The sequence below is a fragment of the Zootoca vivipara genome, chromosome 9 (assembly GCF_965207765.1).
Source record: "Zootoca vivipara chromosome 9, rZooViv2.hap1.1, whole genome shotgun sequence".
NCBI lineage: Eukaryota > Metazoa > Chordata > Lepidosauria > Squamata > Lacertidae > Zootoca > Zootoca vivipara.
Window position 1 is genome coordinate 41,782,013 of NC_142592.1, and position 22,097 is coordinate 41,804,109.

The 22,097-nt window shown below is 42.4% G+C and overlaps 1 protein-coding gene and 2 long non-coding RNA genes across 3 annotated transcripts in view; 1 reads left to right on the plus strand and 2 right to left on the minus strand.

Annotated features, from left to right (window-relative positions):
• EP300 (EP300 lysine acetyltransferase) overlaps positions 1 to 7,483 on the minus strand; it is a 73,038-nt gene extending 65,555 nt beyond the window's left edge. Inside the window, exon 1 of the mRNA XM_035126525.3 lies at positions 5,869 to 7,483. Within this exon, the coding sequence (XP_034982416.3) occupies positions 5,869 to 5,962 (94 nt within the window). The 5' untranslated portion in view covers positions 5,963 to 7,483. The remainder of the gene's footprint in view (positions 1 to 5,868) is intronic.
• A 7,419-nt stretch (positions 7,484 to 14,902) lies between these two features.
• On the minus strand, positions 14,903 to 17,568 carry LOC148684613 (uncharacterized). Its single transcript, XR_015951729.1, has 3 exons — positions 16,968 to 17,568; positions 15,593 to 15,705; positions 14,903 to 15,382 (listed from the first exon to the last, which is right to left on the minus strand). It is a non-coding gene; the product is annotated as an uncharacterized LOC148684613 (long non-coding RNA).
• A 2,716-nt stretch (positions 17,569 to 20,284) lies between these two features.
• On the plus strand, positions 20,285 to 21,071 carry LOC148684614 (uncharacterized). The gene is made up of 2 exons (XR_015951730.1): positions 20,285 to 20,719; positions 20,845 to 21,071. It is a non-coding gene; the product is annotated as an uncharacterized LOC148684614 (long non-coding RNA).
• The last annotated feature ends 1,026 nt before the right edge of the window (positions 21,072 to 22,097 follow it).

A 22,097-nucleotide genomic window follows, 5' to 3' on the forward strand; every position in this document is an offset into this window, starting at 1 on the left:
AGCTGCAGCTGCCTTAAGAGAAAGTAGCCTGGAAACTACTTTTATAAGGGGTTTATTCAAAGGCTGTACAAGACTACTTATGATTACCTGGTGAATTGAAACTAGTACAAATGACCCATAACTTCTCATGTTCTTGGGATGAGTTCAAGCAAAGTCCTGCACATTATTCTTTAAGGGGAAAAAGATACGGATGTTCAACAGCAATACCTCAGAAAGTTCTGTTTTGCTTTTGGTCATTTAGAATCTATGAACAGAAACCAGATTTGAGCATCTCCTATGCAAATGACATGATTTTTCAGTATGTTCCTCTGAAGTTACACCAAAACAAAGCAGAAAGCCTATTGCTTGTATCTCACGTTTCTTTTTAAGTTCCCCAATCATAGAGCAATGAGATGTTACTTGTATTTTCTAGATTTCCCCCCCAAAAAACTTCTTTTTTACATCAATTATGAATTGACTGCTAAGCTCCTAATGAAGGGCTGATCAGGAAACTGTCAACTTATCAGCAAGATTCTTGCATATACATTCAACTCAGCATGGAAATTTGATACCCTCCTGGTCGTACTCTTACATCTCAAGGGCTACTACATATCTGACAACTAAGAATACCATGCATTTCATAAAGTGGGCTCTGATATATAAAAGCCTATGGGACAACAGGTTTTACTGTGCAATTACTGTATATGTCTTACAGTCAAATGTGTTCAGGATTACAGCAGGACCAGCTCTGGTGGGCTGCCTAACAAGCTTACCTGGTGGTTTGAGCCATTTAAACATTTATCACAATGCCCAGCAGCACCTGATGTAGTGCTGTGCGTCTATTGCAACTTTAGTCTTTCAGGTGCCACAACTAAGTAAATTTTGCTGCCCCCTTGCAAAACAAACGCTTTAACACTAAATATAACTTAGTAAGTACTGTAGAAGCTTGTTCTTCAATCATCCACATACTACACAGATGAATTGTCATTGTGATCCAAAACTCAGTGTTTTATTTTATTTGGAGGGGTGCTTCACCTACAATGCATATCTCAAAAGTTCTGAATATTTATGCAGCTACTAGTTTGATTTTACCGGTATATACCAAGAGTATATACCAAGAGTTCCAATTCCTACAACATACTTATACCCTGTTTCTCATATTTTAAGACATACCCATAAAATAAGCCATAGCAGGATTTTTAAGCATTCAAGGAATATAAGCCATACCCCGAAAATAAGACATAGTGATAGGCGCAGCAGCAATGCCAGCCACGGCAGGAGGAGGAGGAAAAAAATAAGACATCCCTTGAAAATAAGCCATAGTGTGTTTTTTTGAGGAAAAAATAAATATAAGACATGTCTTATAATATGAGAAACACGGTAAATCTATGTTTTCTACAGAGTCTAGTACAGTCATACCTCAGGTTACAACTGCTTCAGATTGCGTCTTTTCGGGTTGCGCTCCGTGCCAAACCCAGAAGTACCAGAATGGGTTACTTCCGGGTTTCAGCGCGCACACATGCGCAGAAGCGTTAAATCGCAACCCGCGTGTGCGCAGACGTGGGTTGCGATTGCTGCAGGTTGCCAATGTGCCTCCCGCACGGATCACGTTCGCAACCCGAGCGTCCATTGTATAAACTTTTGCATTAGTACTGATCAGTGATAACTGAAATTGGTTTAGGAAAGTCTGTCAAACATATTATTTCAAGTTACTTGTTAACAATTAGTCTGCACCCATCTGCAAACTCTTTGGCTTTTGTTTGGATGACATTATAGTACTGATGTAGTGATGTAAAAAGCAGTCAAGTGTTTGAAACGCACTGGGACCACCATTTGGAAGTAGATACACTATTTACAGTGCCACAATTTAATAGTGTTGTGAAGCACTATTTTAATCATACTTACTTGGCAGTAAGGCACCACTGATTTCACTGGCACTTCGACATGTGAGTTTTCAGGGACTGCAACTTAGTATTCTTCTGTACTGTTTAACAATTACCTTACAATTGCTAAAAGCCAGTGATACATGCATGCACACTGAAATAAGGACATCTCAAGAGCTACACTCTATAAAACTAGCTTACATTTTTCAACTCCCTACATTAGAAGACAGTAAGGAACACTGGACATTAAATTGCTTATAAAAATATAATTCTGCCAGGACTACTTGCTCTATTTCAAATTGCCAAATCATGTCTGTAGTCTGAAACTAAGGCTCCATGGCTTATTACCACCATTTCGGCTGGGCTCCCAGATCAAAGGTATTCACCACTGGGGAACTGGTCCTCTAGGTTCAACTGCTTGCTATGAAAAAAGACAAGAACCCTCTGCCACCTCTCCCCAGTGCTCCTGATTCCAAGGACAATGGCAAGGTATTCCTGCTATGTGGAGAAAGGGAAGTAAAGAAGAAGTAAAGAGGAGTATGTACAGAGATTGGTCTCCTCCACTATCCACTTCACCTGCAGTCCTAACTCTCCTGACATGAAGGGAACTACCAGCACTGGTGCCAAAGGAGTGAGAAAGAAAAAGATGAACTACTATTCCTTAGTCCCATCTTTCACAGAGAAAGTGAAAACTTATACTGTACTAAAGAACTTATACTTTCAAACAGGAGATCCTACTCCACTACAAAATCGATTTGAAACTGAGGGAACCTTCAAAACCATATAGGTGCAGTAAAAATCTCATGAAGCCCTTGAGTATGCCCAAAGCACCTATTTGGGTCCTGACTTATAGAATCTGAATAGCTATGTACCTGCAAAGCTATTCTGAATGTACACTGCACACATTTACAGTTTTGCCTGTTGCTGCAAAGTAGCCAAGATGACAGAAACAATTTGTTTCTGTAAAATCGGTCACATACCAAACAGAAGAAGCAGGTTTAAAATGCAGGTCCCCTTACCTACTTTCTGCCTCATTTCCCAACATCAGCACTGTATGTATATGGATGATATCCCAATTTTTACTCAAGAGTTCTTTTCATACCTAACCTTCAGAAAGACAACTGAAATGCAACCTTATAGGTTTACACTAACTAAAATTCTCAAATATGTATTTCATTTCACAAATCACAACTAAATTAAAACATATACTGTAGGTTTAATAAGAGGTTTCATAACACAATGCACTACTTTATGGATATGGCATACAGTAGTTGTGTTCTCTCTCAATGCAGCACATGCTTGTGTTGTGTTCTAACCTGTGTTTTTGGCTGAGCTCATACAGGACCACACAACTTAGTTATAATCAAATGAAAAGACATCTCAATATGAAAACTATTAATAATACACATATGTTTGAGGAAAGGGGGAAGCACCATATTCCAGAGTTCTGATAGCAGTCAATACAGGCAATGTGGGAATTCTAAGCAGTAATACTGCTATTCAGCATACAGACAGAAAAGCTGCACAGATTGCCAACTTTATTCTTATGGCAATGACATATCTAGAAATATTTCTTATTTATCAACCATCTTATCTGCAACATTAATATCTCCATATACCCAAATGATGTCAGCATTAATACAAAGTATTTTACAACTATATATGCTTTTAAATTTGTGTTAAATATGTTTTAAGGCATCAGAACAAGAACACAGAAATAAGGCACCTAGGGCTTCGATTAGCTAGAAAAAGATGCAGCACAGTGACGCAGCATTATAGGGGGGAAGACCACTAGTTTGTTTCCAAAATGAGGTTTACTACCATACCACGTTAGTATATTTAAAATTACTTCTCTGCATATCTGTATTCTGAACACATAAAGTAAGAGTCACTATCATATTTTCCCATTCTAAATATGAAGTAATGTATCTGTACAATCTAACCTCTAGATAAAGTACTTCTGAAGATTAAATTTGAGTAGCCCTGGTTCCAGTATGCTGAATATACTTAACATTTCTCCGAACACGGCTATTTCACCGAGGATTCAATCAAAATGGGCATTATAGATCTTTTATTACTAGTCAAAAGCATGAGGCAATAATTACCTTTTTAAAGGAGGTAACAAGCCTAGTAAACAAACCAAGTAACCATTACAAGAAACTAAGCTCTGTCTAGTATACTTCTCAAATAAGGTAGGAAGAGATGTGATAGCTTACCAATATTATAAAAGAACAAAACAACTAAAATATGCTTATTGGATAATAAGAGTAATGCAATTCTCATAGGCAAAGGAATCATTCACTGAACACAACTACATAAAGGGTGCAATCTTTAGCATATTCACTGTAATCCTAACCCCTGTAATCTGGGAGTAAAAACTCCATTTAGACTTCTGAGTAGACATGGTTAGGATTGCACTTTTGAATCTCAAAACAGGACTTCTGAGTAAATGTGTGCAAGATTGCACTGACTTTTAAGCACAGGCATGTCTACTCAAAAATCAAAACTACTCTTAGTGTGCATAGGGTTGCAGTCTTAACATTTAACTACATAGCTTCGTTCTGTCTATAGAGAATGACCTGACATGAATCTAAATACCACTCTGTAGCATAGTATGCAGAAATGAGTATATACTGCATTACATATGTAGTATTTGCTTTTTGGCCAGAGCTTCTAATTCTGCTTTCTTACCAGTACAATGGAACCTGTTGATTTTCAGGTAAATGCAATATCCCAATAAATGGTGTAATTAATGCTGCTTCATTTGAAATCTAGTTCCTAAACTTACTACAGTGGTCTTAAGGAGAGTGGATTCAAGAAAAAACATTGCTCAGCACTGAATGCTTAAAACAGCTTTCTGAATTATGCTAAACCAACCAGTATTCAAACTAAAAGACAAGAAAATAACTTGTTATGCATCAAATAATATCAGCCATTTCCCCCTGACTTCATATATTAAGTAGTGCTAACAAGTTCAATGTACAAAACTGGCTACCATCAGTAACCACAATGCCTAGATATGTGGCTGAAGAGCTCTTCTCCTCTAATAAAGTAAGTTAAGAACTAACACTGCATGATCACTTACTCCCCATACCTATACCTTCAGAAAAGCAATAACAGTATTTGTATAGCCAGTTGCATTCTACAGTGATTTAGTTCCCTGAACTTCTAAAACAACCAGTAAACATTTGTTACCAAATGAACACCTGTAACTTGCATCCATAATTTCTAAGGAGTTCTAGAGTTCTAACTGGCTGGCTTTTACAAACCTCAAGAACTATCATATTAAAATACAGACAGGAGAGTTAAGAATAGTTGCACTCATCCTCACATGCAGAGAGACTATATGGGAATTTCAGACATTTTGGTCTCAAAGCAAAGACGTAGAAGATGCTAAAGTAAAAGGTGGCTCCAGTTTCTCAATGCAAATCAGTTGAACTATTTAACAAAATGTCAATACAAACCTTATTCACCAATTAATATTACGACTCTTGACCGAACATAAATGTTGGCATTTAAGAACGCTTTGTGGTTATGAAAGAAATGGTGGAGGAAACAAACTATCCATCATAATACTGTTCAAAGCGAAAAAAATATATTTTAAGCCTAAATGCCTCATCTTTAAAAAGCAAGACTTTACAAAAATCAGGACTCTACATGCACAAAAATGTAGAACACAGTTGTGTAATGATTTACACTACAACTGGAGTTTAGGATTGTTGGTGTTTTTTTTTAACAAAGGTTTCATTTGCTGCAGAACAGTGAACCGGGTAAGCAAGTAACCCAGGCAAGCTTATAGCCCCTTCAATGAAAGGGCAGCAGCAGCAATTAAACACCCAATGTGATTAATGCAGCAAGGTGCAGAGAAAAGTAGGTACACAGAAAGGCAAAGAGAGATAGTATAAGAAGGGTACTGGACAACAGACTGTGCAAAACATGGGGACATTCAATAGGAAAGGAAGGGAAGGAACCCATATGCAGTGAGGTAAAAGCAAGGGAGACTGACCTGTGCCATCGCTTGCAGAGACAGAGAGCGCCGGTGAGGAGAGTTTAGGCCTCTTGGCTGAAGGCGGGCCCGACTCCACCACATTCTCGGCCATTTTTAATTCTTTTTAGACAAACAGAGCCCAAATTAAAGATGGGGTTCGTCAAAGTCGTCAGCCTTCTTCTTGGATCCGGAATCAACTGAACAACAGTAAGAGAAGGAACTGAAGAAGAAAGGGACAAAGTTCCTCTTTTTCTGCCCCTCGGGATCTATCTCTTTTGGGTAGCAGCGACTAAGGGGGAACAGAGATGGGAAATAGGGTGTGGAAGCAGTCTTTCCTCCGGCCCACAGGGAAAAACAAGGATGAAAAGAACAGAACAAACCCTTCTCCAAACACAAATATGCGGGGTTGGTGGGTTTACAAATCGAATTAAATCCGGCTGTGGGGCTGCTGGTGCTTCCTCGCCGCCGCCAACACCACCATCTTCATCCTCCGGGGGGTCGTCGTCTTCTCCTCCTCCTGCTGCCTCTTCGCCGCCGCCATCAACCTCTTCCTCCTCGGCGTCGTCCTCCTCCTCCTCATCGCCACAAGGAGGCGGGCGAAGGAGGAGAGGAGAAAAAAAGGAGAAAGAATCTCTCTCCTCTGCTCGCAGTTCCTTCCCTCTCCTTCCAAAAACCAGCTTGCAATGCGGGCGGGGGGGGGAATGCCCACTGCTAGTAAAAAAAGGACTAGGGAAGGGGGTCACAGACGGAGCGTGTCGAGGGTCCCCAACTCCCCCTGCGCCTTTCTCGCCAGTCACTAATGGCTGCAGAAAGGGGAGCAGTAAGGAAGAGGAGGAGGAGGATGAAGCTAAGTCCCAGGAGTCTCCGCTTCACATCTTGTTGTGCAGGAACAAGGAGGCGGAGGAGGGGTTGTTGTCCCGATGGAGGCAGCAGAGATCCCGGGATGGGAGCTGGAGAGGGTGGGCTTCAGGACTCGCACCCCGCGCCCCCACCTTTTCTTCCTTTCTTTCTCTGTAGCAGGGTGCCCCCCTTCTGGTCAGATGGAGGGATCGATCCCGGAGCAGGAGGAGGAGAAAGCGGCGGCGGCGGCCCCTCCCCCCCTTCTCTCTGCCTCTTCCCCCTCCCTGGGGGATAAGGATGGTTGCGAGCGCTTGGTCTGCGGAGAGAACAAGACTCTCCTCGGAACCGAAGACGCGATGCCTCAGGCGTTTCTGGAGCGGCTCCGTCTCATGTCCGCCATGTAGGACCTGGGGAAGAGGGAAGGGGGGGAGCGTAGAGAAAAGAAACAGCTTTCCAAACCGGAGCCAGGCGGCCTCCTAACCCCGCGAACGGGCTCAATAGCCAGGAGAGGCTGTGGGTGGGGTCCACCCGGGGTCCCGAGTCACTAGCCGAAGCCGGGAGTGCGTACTCCCCTACTGGCTGCGAGGCTGGTGTAGTGGGTGTATCACGGAGGTTTCGGGTTCTCTCAGGTCTGGCCGGCCAGGGGCCCTGAGCGGCTGTCGGTCTCTGTCGTTGCTTTTCCACCTCCCAGGCTCTACCCGCCCAGCTCGGTCCCTCTCGTTCGCTCCCTCCCCTCAGTAGCTCACACACAAACAAAATGGCGGCTGTTGTTTCTTCACTCTCCCGATTCCTCAGAGGGAAGCGAGCGGCGGCGGCCGGAAATGAGCCAAGAGAAAAAAGGGGCGTGGTCAGAAAAAGGAGAGGCGGGGACGCACGCAGCTCGCACACACAATGGAACGCGGAGGGCTGAGGAGGGGGAGAACCCGAGGCGGGGTCAGCTGCGGTCACGAGACTTGCTCAGCCACTCGGCTTGCGCTCCCGGAGCGATCCCTTCCGCAAACTCTCTCGCCTCCGCCTCTTAAAGGAGAAGGAGAAGATTCTCGCCCACTTCCCTCCGCCTTTCCTTGTATTTTCTGTCGGCCAAAATAGACCGCGAGGTTGCTGCTTGGGACAGGCCTATTGTAATGGGGGAAGGGGGGGGGCGCTGAGCTTGTGTACTCTGGACCTGGCAGTGCCCACGGTACGCATCGGAAGCCCTCCGTAGGAAGACAGGCCCTGCTCCTTACTTCCCTCATTTGCTGCTGCAAAGACAGCGGCCCAGAGTCACAGCCGAGGGGTGCTTTGGTGGGGGGGGGGCGGAAGAGAGCAGGGTTTGGCCGGCCTTCTAGCTTCTCATGTAGGCACACACACACACACCGATGTGATGAGGACGACGACTCAGGGTGTACGTGCACATATAGACATAGGACATTAACCGTAACCTGTGATAGTATGAGAACAAAATCATCACACAGCCTCAAGGTGGAGGCGCAGAGGTCTTTTTATCAAGCGATCTTGCATAATTGCGTTTTCCTGTCAACATCCATGTTCTGTTCCTCGTAAAGAAGAAGGGAAATTCACGGGGGGGGGCTTTATTACGCGAAAAGACGTGGGGTAGCATTGTGCTGGGACTGATACGTATTCCCTGTAATGCAGCGAGTCTGGTTTATAACGCTTCTCCTATGTTTTTATCGTGATTTGCTACCGCGCTCTTTCATACAAGAATCAGCATAATGCTCTGTTAAAGCAGGGATGGGGTGGGGGGGGGGGTCACAGTAAAGTAATGTATAGACTAGGAGAGCCTTCCGTTGTTCAGTATGTTCTGTGTAGACACATGAGCCTTTCTCTGCAGACCCCCGGGAGAAACAGCAGCACCTTCCCCACATATGCATTCCTTTGTAAAACGTAGAGAAACGAGAGGATTCCGTGTTCTTTCCTTTTCCTCTTCGTAGGAGAGGTGAACAATCAATTCACAAGACCACTGGACACATGGCTTGCTTCTTCTAGCTTGGTTTTTTATAAGTGCCTGTAGGAAACGCCTCACCTGAGCAGCGCACATACACTGTAATATGGAATTCCTTTGCTACGTTCACTTTTCCAAGGGTTTTCTGGTCTGTGCTTGCGCTAGACAGTTCTGTTAGTCCGTTCATCACAATAATTGTTTTATTAAGGTTAAAAGGACAGAGTAAATCAGAACATTCCACCACTTGTGTGAATTGGTCTTTACACTTGTAGTGGATTGGACTATTGAAAGTGATCCATTACGTTATGGTGACATAGAAGGGATGTAAAATCCAGGCAACTGTGGCCCGGACCTAGTTGCTGAAAAGAACAGGAAGGTACGTCTCTCCTCCGGTATGAGCTACTATACAGAACACCGAAGGACAGCAGGATTGTGGAACACCACTGTCTCTTGCTCCTTTTGTCTGTGCTTCTTTCCTCATCCCAGTTATTTCTCTTAAGCCTATTTTCAGTGAAGCTTAACTTGCGTTGCTGTCAAACTTTGATGGAGATGTGTGAGCAACACAAGCAGGAACCAGGAAATCATCTTCAGTAAGAGGGGAGATACAGAAACAAACCCAAGCAAGAACAGATCACTCCCTTTCAGTCTAGTCCTAGTACAGCTTGCAGTTCCTAAATTTTCTGTTTCGTTTCATGTATCTGCTGCTTTTCCACATTGGACTGTGCCCAAAGCAGCACACAATAAGCACCATTAAAAGACCATTAAACAATTCGTTACAAAACATAACAAATTTAAATAAGGGGGAAATTGAACCATTTTTCCTCAAATTATTTTGCATGCAAAAAAGAATGTCCATCTTCATAGACAGTTCCTGAAATGTGTCTGTGGGTGTACCAAATAGAAAGATTTGTTAAAACTTATTTCCTGCCAAAGTCCTATGGTCACCATCCGTTTACTGCTCTTCTGAAGAATGTCCGGGTATCAGAGAGTTTTGTAAAAAGTATTTGCGCCCTTGGTAATCCACTGTCTGTGAAGCATTCAACAGATCTCGCCATTAGGAACAAAATAATACCTGGTCTGCTTCACCCAAACTGCACAAAACCTTAGCACACCAAACAGTAAGTCAGTGGTACATTGTGACACAGTAAAAGAATCCTACCTTACGTGGGCTTGGGGTGGGGAGAGGGTACTAGTGCCCTCTAGATGATGTCACTATCATGTCCAATATCCAAGGATAATGGAAGCTGCACCAGCAATGTCTGGAGGGCCTCGGGATTCCTGTTTGAATCCAAGGCTGCAGCGATGGGGGAAGCAAGGTCCTCTTGGAGTTTTGATGCTGTGAACCCCTCCATTTCATGCTCAGGTTGTATAAATAAATAATATATCATAAAGACACCATAGTCTCTGCTTTGCCTCACTACCAAAATGAAACACGAACCCTGGGTAAGCGCCTGGAATCTCATAGTGCTCAGAGATTTGGGGGGGGGGGGCGTGCAACAATATTTTAACTTTTGAATTTTTTTTAAATGTGGTGGTAATTTTTCATTGGTTTTCATGTTTGAGGGTTGTTGTTGTTTTTTACTTACAATCAAGCAGTGTATACATCTTAGGAAATAAATAAAAATAATAAACTATGTGTAGTGGAACATCACACCTCAAGTAAAATTTATGAACTAATAAATCACTGTTAAACTTCAAAGGGGGGAATCTGTCTTACCAGGTCTAGTGCTATTCAATATTTTAATTAATTACTTAAAAGAAGGGAAACACATCTGATTTATACATGCAACAGAACAAAATAAGTGAATTTATTAAATAACCCTACACTGAATCAGTCTAAATGTATGGCTTTTTCCTCAGCCTCCCTTGCAGTTTTCCCCCCCTGCCTGGGATAAACTCCAGAAGGTAAAATGGCAATGGAATGGTAGGTACTAGGAAGAGGGGTTTGGCGAATCTGTGTATGTTATCATGACCAGCTGCTATCACCAAAGTATTGCACTCTCTCAAAATGTTTGCTTGCTCCCTTAGTTATGTCCCACCTCAGTTATGCCTACCTGTCCTCCCAGTTCTAATTTATATACCCAGATACAGCATCTTGCTCCCAATCTAGGTGGATTATGGTCGATAAACTAGCTTTTTGGCGTGTCAGCTGGTGGGGACTAATTCTGTTGTTGCTGCAACCTGCTACATCTAAGCTTTGCTGGGCTGACTCCCAGCTTGTTTGCCTTCAACTCTGCCAATGGTTACAACTTGAAGGAAATGGTGAAATCCACATCTAAAAAGAGGCAAAAGTTTGTTGGGTAGGTTCACGTGTAGAGCAGAGAATCCTGCTTGTGCACAGAGTTCGGCCTTGAGGTCTCATTCAGTCCATTATTATTCATTGTTCTATTCCAATACTTCTACAGCATCATCTTAACAGTATTGAATCTGCTTCCAGTGAAATCTCTATAATCTTTTGAAATTTTTTTTAAATAAAAAGACTGGTCTATTATTGTGTTCTTTTAGAGATTATAGCTATGTGGTACTACTCTCCAGTGGTTTGTTCCTATCTGGAAGATTGGTCACAGAAGGTGGTGCTGGGAGATTGCTTGCCTATCCCATGACTTCTGGCATGTTAGGTACTTCAGGGTTCCATCTTGTTTCCCTTGTTTTTTAACATCTACATCAGTGGTTCCCAAATGTTTCTCGCTGTGGACCACTTTAAAATTACTGAGGGTCTTGGTAGACCACTTAATGGCTTTCCTGCCTGGTGTAGCAATTGTAATGAAATGTTCTAGATGCTGTATTATTTTTAATTGTATTTTTACTGCTTCTTTTAATTCTTATATTGTATTTTGTTGTATTACAATTTATAATAAAATCCAATATAAGAAATAAAAGAAGTGATAAAAATACAAGAAATAAAAATACAGTTATATTCAATATGAATATTTAATGCTGTGGATATGCCTGTCCTGCTAAACTTCTTCATCCAAGCACCCCATTAACTTTGCTCCTAATTTTCTCTGTTCCTTTCAAGGCCACATTTTAGCAATTCCTGTGTAAGTGATCTAGCTAAAGGGAGATTTAGCCTCTTCGCATTTTTGTTATGTCTATTAGACTTCAAGCCTGTGAACCTGCACGTCAGACCAACTGGGCAGCTGTGTGACAGACGTGTAATCTTTCAAGGGAAAACCATTCCCATATCTACCTTCTGATAAATTCCATGGGAAAAGGACATAGGATAAGCTGTTTCCTAGGAACCCAGTTGCAGATTTGACTCCTACTCCTAATGGGAAGCTGTGCCTCCACCATCCACTGACACCACTCCAAAGAGGCAAGAAACATACTTGCAATGTTTGGATGCTCGAAAGCTAGGAACAGTGTGTCGCTACCACAGTTCAATGCAGCCCTGAAATCAAACTTCATTAAGACTCCATGACAACCACCACTTGGTTAGTAATCCAGCCAGGCAGCACTTTGGATCCCATAACCAATGTCTGACTGAGCAACAGGACAGTCTCAAATTCAGCCTTTCAGATACATTTGCAAAATTTACTAACCTAGGATTTATACTTGTCTTTCTGCCTCTGCATATATAACTAAGAAAAATGTTTAAAGGAGCTTACCCTGCTCCACTTTTTTTAAAGTTTATCTCACCAACCAAAACACAGTATTCTCCACCCTCATGCATTCAGGGCGGAGGTGCAGAAGAAGAAGGGGGGAAAAGCATAGAGTTCCTCTTTGGTTTAGAAAAGACAACACCTTTATTGGTTAGTGGGTATGAACTATAGCATGGCATGGGGCAAATATCCTATCTTTCAGTGCGCTAATTCCTGGACAAGGCTCCATGCTCAAGCCACCGGCTGTGAGTTGGTCTCCTTAAAAGCCCACATCAGTGTGGACTGGTCTGCTTACAGCAACCTGGGAGCACAGTGACCCAACAGCCCCCGCAGCTGCTGGGGCCATGGGCAAAATGCAGCACCCCAATATTTCCCAAGGGATGCTGCCACTGGCTTCCGCATGGTAGGCCTGCCCACACACCAATTTTTCTAGTCAATAAAGAAGTTGAAAAAGTAGAGTCAGTTTGAACATCTATGACCCCAGTTATATGGCACATCAGACTCAATAATGACTGGAAACGTAGTTAATTGTTAATTATTCATTTTATTTTAGTTACTTGCAGTATATTTTATGGGTTAACGACTGCACTGTGGGAGAGAAACATTTGGTAGAACAATATCCTGCTGCATATATTTTGAATTAGAATATACATCATAATCTAGTCCTGTGTTGAATTATGCTTTTAAAATGTTGTGTGCCTTCTTAAGTATGTGTTTTATGTATGTATCTTTGTATGTTACCCAAGAAAACTGACACTTTAATCATGGGGTATAAACTGAGATCTGTATTATTTTTTAAGTTATGCTACTTACAGACTTTATTGTTCTAAGGAATTTGTACCTTAACCTTAAAAAAGTGAGATGAACATTTGTGCTAAAATTCCTCAGTGCAGAGGATAATTTATCTGACTTGCAAGTTACTAATTTTATAATCTTAAATAAAACCTAACATTGTTTGTGTGTACACTTATACGTACAAGCAAGAACATATAAAATTGAAGTTAATTCAGGCCTGCTGTTTAAGACTAGAGAAGTGCTACTCAAGCTCCCCCTCCTAACACATAGCATATTATCATAATTTTCCTGTGTATATAATATAAACATTCAAATACATAACATAGTGCAGACAGGAATCACCCCATGGACAAAATATATGCCGCGGACCAAACTCTCAAGGAACCCATTCACCTCACCTTGCTCTTCTTTTACTGAATTTAAATCCTCTCCTATCATAGTAGGATGTGGTCTTCATAGTACCACATCAGCAGTCATGCCAGTGAATTAATTTCTTTATACTTTTATTTAGATCATTTATATACCACTTAATAGATAAAAGCAACAAGTATTAGCAAAAATACATAGTAACAGTGCTTTTTTTTTCTGGGGGTACTCAAAAGGCACATAAAAAAAGTTAAAAGTGTGGCACTTACTGTAACAACTTCATGATGAGTGCCAGCACAATTTTTTAAAGCATTGCATAATAAAATATACAACTGTAGAATTAATAATGACCAATAAATTTAGACCAATATCAAGTCCTTTTCTTTCTAACATATCACCCCTCTCAGCTTCCTGGCTCTTACCCAGGACACAAACAAACTCACAACTCAGTCATAAAATATCAAAAAGAAGGATTCTTCAAACTGCTGGCATCACCCTAATCTCTTACTCTAGACGTACTTTTTTATGGGCAAGTACCAAGGTGAATGGAGCTTCCTCATCCTATGTCCCATTCAACAGCTAGCTGCCCTCTCCACAGCTAGCCCCAGGTTACAGCGGCTTTGATTAGTTTCTCAGTGAGTTCCAAAGATGGAGAAAATAACATTCCTCTACACACAGTTCTTTCTGTAGTTTTTTGCCCATTTCTCCAGCTGCTCTCTTATGCTCCTATGGAGGGGCTTTCATTTGTGGGCAGGCACCAGGGTGGATGGAGCACCCTCATGCTGCCCACACCTATGGCCCATTCGGTAGTGAGCTCCAATCTCCACATCCACTTTGTATGGAGCAAAAACACATGGATATGTTGATTACAGAGTTGTGCCCAAATGCCCTCTCAAAATTATCCACCTGATTTGTGGGCAGAAAAAAAAATGGGGTATACCATTTCGGCAAATTTATCTAGATGGAGCAGAAATTATCCAATAGCTTCTCAAGGAATGAGCCTCTCCAATAGCAGTGGGAGCAGCACAGCTTGTTTGTTTTGCATCATTATGGAGTACTGCTTGGAGCCAGGATGGGGGACACCACAAAAGACACATACAGTGGAACCTCGGTTTATAAACACCTCGGTTTACGACTTTTCGGTTTACGAACGCCGCAGACCCATCTGGAACGGATTAATTCACTTTCCATTACTTTCAATGGGAATGTTCACTTCAGTTTATGAACAGACTTCCGGAACCAATTACACCCATGCTTCGGGTTAAGTACGCTTCAGGTTGAGTACTCCATGGACCCATCTGGAACGGATTAATCCACTTTCCATTACTTTCAATGGGAAAGTTCACTTCAGTTTATGAACGCTTCAGTTTAAGTACTCTGCGGACCATCTGGAACAGATTAATCCACTTTCCATTACTTTCAATGGGAAAGTTTGCTTCAGTTTATGAACAGACTTCCGAAACCAATTGTGTTCATAAACCGAGGTACCACTGTACATACATACATACATACATACATACATAAATGTGGAGAGTATTTGGGCAAAATTCTGCAAAGTGGCCACCTTCTTCTGGAAGATGGATGAGAAAACAGCAAATCTCATAAATATTCACAAGAATGTTTTCATATGCATATAAAGAGGCCCCAAATGTGCATGTCTTAAGCATAGGCTTGTACTCTAATCACCCCTGATCATTGGCCATGCGACATCTGGAGGGCCAAAGGTTTCCCACACCTGCATTATACCTTACTCCTGTTGGATATTCAGGTGGAATTGACATTGTCCATATGTTCTGAGGTCCTGGGAGTTATTAACATCTTTTCCTCAAGACTTGCAGGAGAACAATGCAATGGTATTGCATGGCAGACATTGATCCAAAGTGGAGAAGCATCTACAACAAGTAGTGCTGTCATTTTGATTTACCAATTGCCCATAGTTTGTATTGCTCCTTATCTCTTTATCCATATCTTCATGGCTGCTCAGTATCTGCACAGATAGAAGTCAATAATTAACCTAGTCTCAGAGCCCAATTAATTCCTGTGCAGACAGTATCAAATACACAGGATTAAAAATCATTTTCCCTTAGTACTTTATGTTTATCGCCCGGTCCTTACTCTCTAATTCTTGTGTAGCTTTTGCTACAAAACCTTTTAAAAACTGCTGATATTTTGTCCCTGTTTTGTTCCCTCTGCATACCTATATTTAAAGCAATTTTGTTCTTCCCTCGCAGATTTTGGGGAGGTAAGCACGTCCGATGAGATCTCACTGATGAGCAAACATTGCATCAGTTTGATAAAGAGATAGAAGGTCTGAATAGAAAAAAAGTGGACAGTTTGACATTATTGTGGGTAAGTTACCATTTCAACAGCAAAAAGGCACCGAGCCATCTGCCTTTGTGTAACAAATTGTTCCTGTTTGACCGACAATCAGTAAAAGATGAGAATCAGTAAAATCAGAGGGCGTGTGAGCAATGCCAGCTCATATATGCAGAGTGGTAGTTTAAAGCACAGAGAGCCCATGAAGCCACTGACTGAGTTGTGTGGCAGCCACAATGACTGCAGGGGGGGGGGAGGACCTTCCCACAAGAACCTGGGGTCCTTTCCAACTCTACAATTCTACACCTCTACTTGCTAGTCTGTAATAAAGCTAAAGGTAAAGGGACCCCTGACCATTAGGTCCAGTCGTGACCGACTCTGGGGTTGAGCGCTCATCTCGCATTATTGGCCGAGGGAGCCGGCGTATAGCTTCCGGGTCATGTGGCCAGCATGACAAAGCCGCTTCTGGCAAAGCAGAGCAGCACATGGAAACGCCGTTTACCTTCCCGCTGTAGCGGTTCCTATTTATCTACTTGCATTTTGATGTGCTTTCGAACTGCAAGGTTGGCAGGAGCTGGGACCAAGCAACGGGAGCTCACCCCGTCACAGGGATTCGAACCGCCGACCTTCTGATCAGCAAGCCCTAGGCTCAGTGGTTTAACCACAGCGCCACCTGGGTCCCCTTATTATTATTATTATTATTATTATTATTATTATTATTATTATTATAGTCTGTAATAATAGGCCTTAATTCCGCTTAGCTTTTATTACTAATTCTTACTAGTACTAAAGGGATGCGGGTGGCACTGTGGGTTAAACCACTGAGCCTAGGGCTTGCTGATCAGAAGGTCGACGGTTCGAATCCCTGTGATGGGGTGAGCTCCTGTTGCTCGGTCCCTGCTCCTGACAACCTAGCAGTTCGAAAGCACGTCAAAGTGCAAGTAGATAAATAGGTACCGCTACAGCGGGAAGGTAAACAGCGTTTCCATGTGCTGCTCTGGTTCGCCAGAAGCAGCTTTGTCATGCTGGCCATATGACCTGGAAGCTGTACGCCGGCTCCCTCGGCCAATATCGCGAGATGAGCGCCACAACCCCAGAGTCAGTCACAACTGGACCTAATGGTCAGGGGTCCCTTTACCTTTACCTTTACTAGTACTAATGTGTATGTATGTGTGTGTGTGCTGAACAAAAGGGTAGTTTTACTTAAACTTGTAATATAATTTACTTGTTAGTAAAAATAAATAGATAGAAATTACCCTCGTGGAACTGTGCGATACTGTAGATACTCATCTCACATCTTCTCTTCTTTTCAAGATGAAGGAACAAATTCCTTGATACAATGAAGTCTGTTAGTTGCATAACTGAAAACAGAATATAGATCTCAGAGTTTATAGTCCTTTGAAAGTGCCAGTGTTCTTGGCTAATATATATACATACATAAAACACACACACACACACAGCCCACATAACATTTTAAAGCATAATTCAACACAGGACTAGATTATGATGTACACGTTCTAATTCAAAACCTCTGCAGCATGATATTGTATTACCAAATGTTTTACTTGCACAGTGCAGTCATTCACCCATAAAATACCCTGTAAGTGATTACAATAAAGGCAGGAAGACCATCCAGTTAACTACATATTTCCAGTTATTATTTTATTCTTGGTTGGCATCCATCTCTCTTGGGAGACAATGGAAGAGTGTACTTTTGAGGGGGTGAAGACAGAACGTTGGAAATTACAGCGTCTACTGTGGCTGTAGAGGTCAATACAGGAGAGACATGTTTTGTTGCAGCTGGAGCAAATGAAAGTGTCTGGTTGTGCTGCTGCAAATGCACCATGTCGTTGCTTCTCTCTGTGCTCCTCCTAGTGGTCCTCGTTTGGTCACTGCTGGGGATACACGACCTGATTGTCTCCAGGCACTGCAAACATCTGCAAGGGATTCCCAAATGGCAGGGTTAATGTTGCCAGCCTTCATGTCATGTTTGCAGACGTCTTTGTAATGCAGAGTCTGGTGCCTGAACCCAGCTCCCTGTAGAGCACGGCCTTGTGGATCCTGCCACCTTCCATTCTGTAAACATGACCAAGCCAGCATAGACATTGCTGAGACAGGAGAGTGAATATTCTGGGAATGTGGGCTTGGGAGAACATATATTTGTTTGACAGTCTCCTGTCATGTGATGTCCCAAATCTTCCAGATACAGCACATATGGAAGGCATTGAGGTGCATTGTAAGTTGCCCATGTCTCACTACTATAAAGCAGTGTAGTGAGACGTGTGGGCAACTTATATCCACCAGAAGTGACGCCTCAACACTTGCCACATGCACTGAGTTAGGAAGGTTTGGGGCATCATGTGGACAGAGACAGAGTCTCAAAGATGTGTCATGTCCTGTATGTTCAAACTGACACAACCTTAGTTATTTAGCTTGTCTCAGAGAAATTCAATTGCTGATTTATATGTTCTTTCAGAGGCAGTTGTCGCTCCTCTATGGCTTCTTTCTCCAGTCATTGTCCAGTAATTGTGAGGGACAAGTAGACTGGGGAAAGAGGAGATGGAACTATGCCGGTGCTGTAGCGCTGGTTTGGTGTTATCACTTGCCAGTGATGCAGTTACATACCCTCCAACATTTATCTGATTAAAATAGAGACATCCTATTCAACAACAACAACTTTTCTATTTATACCCCACCAATCTAACTGGGTTGACCCAATCTCTCTGGACTGCCTCCAACACATATAAAAACATAATAAAACATTAAACATTTGTTTAAAATTTCTCTATACAGAGCTGCCTTCAGATGGCTCAGGGTTGGATAACTCCATAGACTCAATTTCTCCAGTGAAAATAGGGATGTCCTAAGGAAAAGCAGGGCATTACAGAATCAAATCAGAATCTGAGATGGCTTCTGTAAATTCAGGACTGTCCCTGGAAAATAGGTACACTTACAGGTGGTTAATTTTAGACTCTGTCTTAATAGTCTTACATGTACAGCAGGGTTCTCTTTTTAGATCAGGAGCGAGGGACCTCGGGTCCAGAGGCCGCATACTCTATTTGACCCAAAGGGCTCTCTATAGGTCGTGCTCCCTTCTTGGCCACACCCTGTTTGGGCCTGGCTTAAATTTTACCTTGAACTCTGATGACTCCTGCTTTCCTGGATGGAGGACAGAGAAGGTGTCTGAGTGTGTGCAGAAGCTAGCCTACTGTACAAAGGTAATATTTGCATGCATGGCTTCACCCACCTTTGTCTCTGGCCCCTCCCTCCACTAGCATGTGGCCCCCCAGAAAGGAAATGAGGCCCTTGGGTTTTAAAAGATTCCCCAACCCTGCTTTACACGGTAAGGGAACATGCGGAAAGTCAGTCATGTTTCATTTGGCAGCCCTTCTGCACTCATTCAGCTGACCAGAGCCCTGCCTTTGACTTCTGCCCCAAAGTCCAGGTCTGATGGGACCACTTCCCCTTGTGATCCACCTTCTCCATGTGATCACCGACTGCAGACAGAATTGGAACTGCGGAGTGTGAAGAAGCTACGATGGCAATGCATAAATCTGCTCTGATATTTCCTTTCCACTGTACTATGTGAACAGAGAATGTAAAATCTGTTACAACTTTTCTATCTTATGAAAGATGCCATTAATATGGTTTTACAGAATGTAATTTAAACAAAAGCATGTGTTCCAGGGGAAGAGGAATCCTTTGGTGAGCAACCAAGCCTGAAATAGAGAGCAGCATAGTTGTGGGTTTGCATACTGCAAGAATGGTGTGACTAGGAAAGCCTTCGGGCCAAAGTGATATGAAGAAGTGGTTTCCCTTCCCAGGTGTACTTTTGTCATTATTAATTTCCAGGAATACACAAGCAAAAAGCAGAAGCTTGAAAATGCACCGGGAATAAGCCATATCCCACACAGCTAGGTTAGTAGCTAGGGATGAGGGAGAAATTATATTCAGTTTGCATTAAAAGCAACACTGTCAAATTCACACTTTCCAAGACAGTATGAGAACCGAAACAGCCATCCTTCAAAATTGACACTTATCTTACATTTTGTGAAGCACTTCTGCATCCAAACAGTGTTTACAAAGATGCATTTATTAGGTTAAAGGACCACAATTTGTGACTCTGCACAGGCAGGAGTAAGTGATCAGCCCACTTTTGTGGGTGCAAGAGTGTCACTTGGCCACATTGGTGTATGGTCATGCCTACTATTGGGGAGTCAATGGCAGTTCCCCTTAGGAAATCTTGGGGTGCTGCTTTCCACGCATGGCCCCAGCAGCTCAGGGGGCTGTTATTGCAGTGCTCCCAGGTTGCTGGAAGAGCCCACCAGACCAGTCCACACTGATATGGGCCTGCAACCCTCAGCAGGCGGCCTGAGTATTGAGCTGCATCATCATCCAGGCATTGGCCCACTCATTGATGGTATGCTTACCCCTTGACACACTATAGTTCATTCACTATAACAAAAAAAACTCACTCTATGGCATTTATCACCTCTGTATCTGCATCCTGGATGTGGGATGCAGGCCCAGAACAATGTTTTTTGATTGATGAAATAAAATTTTAAAAAGTGGAGCAGAGTGGGCTTATTTAAACATTTCTCTCAGTTTTATATGCAGAGGCATAAAGATCAATATAAATCCTAGCTTAGTGAATTTTGCAAGGTTGAATTTGAGAATGTCCTGTTCCTCAGTCAGACATTGGTTGTGTGATCCAAATTGCCGCCTGGCTGAATTACTAACCAAGTGGTGGTTGTCATGGAGTCTTAATGAAGTTTGATTTCAGGGCTGCATTGAATTGTGATAGTGGCCCACTGTCCCTAACCTTTGAGCATCAAAACATTGAAAGTGTGTTTCTTGCCTCTTTGGAGTGGTGTCAGTGGATGGTGGAAGCACAGCTTTCTATATATTATAAGTCGTCAAATCTGCAACCTAGTTCCTGGGAAACAGCTTCTCCTATGTTCGTTCCCCATTGGAATTTATCAGAAGCACAGAATTATAGAATCAGAAGGTAGATATTTACATCCTTGTTTAAATCCATTGTCTGACATGCAAGTTTATTGCACCAGTTAACCATGTATGTCTGTTAAGAGTAATTGAAAGCCTTTATTTGCTTTTCTTCCCCCTTTGATTCAGATGTTGCTGAACTACAACTTCTATCAGCCCCAGCAAGTATGCCAATGGCCAGGAATGATGGGAATAAACTATGGCAATGATGTGGGCAATTGATTGCTGTTAATTGCATTCCTTAAAGTTCAAATGAGAGTATTACCGGTAGCTGCAGCATAACTTGGGCTTATTAATATGCATTTTACTATTACTGTTATTTAAGCTGTAATAAATAAAAGAGAAGGACACGTCAATCAGCAGGTTATTAAATTATTATTGCACATCTTACAGGATACAGAGGATGTACATAATACAGAACAGAGCCAAGAAGAAATTTATCAGAATACATACTTTTCAACATTTCCACAATTTGTATCTTGTGTATGCTGAGATGTAGCAACAGCCATTGTAGCCACACTATAGTCTGTTGAATTTATCAAAATTAATTTTGTAAAGTGTTTTTTATCACAGTCCAGGCCTCCAAAACTCTGGGCCTCCTAAAGATCTAGGGTCTGGGGTTTTGGCCCCATTTCTTCACTCCTGTGATCATTCATCCTGATTTACTTGTGGAGTATTTATACCTCTTCCTGTATTTGTTCATTCCCCCTCACTTCCCTAACTACAGAAAGCTTGTTTCTAGTGTAATGTGGATTTATTACACTAGGATGATAAGAGCATGCCCTCCAACATTTCCCCCATGAAAATAGGAACAACAACAACAACAACAACAACAACAACAACAACAACACTTATACCCCACCCATCTGACTGGGTTGCCCCAGCCACTGGGCAGCATCCAACACAATATATATATTTTAACTTCCCTATACAGGGATGCCTTCAGAAGTCTTCTAAGGGTTGTATAGTTACTTAGCTCCTTGGCTCAGAGGCTGCATAACTCCATACCCTCCAACATTTATCCAATGAAAATAGGGGCTTCCTAGGGAAAAGCTAGGGAAACCTAGGGAAAAGTTCCAGGATCAGATCAGAAACCGGGATGGCTTCTGCAAATCCCTGGAAAATAAGGACATTTGGAGGGTCTGATAGAGGTCTTTAATCCACTTTAACTGCACAAACCTAAAGTTCTGGAATGTGCTTAAATCCCTCTTGTAAAATAGAGTGATCACCATTTAATTAGGTGATCTGTCCATTAACCTCTGCTTTGCCACAGGGACTGGCTGACTTCCTTCCCCACCTGTGGCCATTTAATGCTATTGGCCCTGTGGGTTAAACCACTGAGCCTAGGGCTTGCCGATCAGAAGGTCGGCGGTTCGAATCCC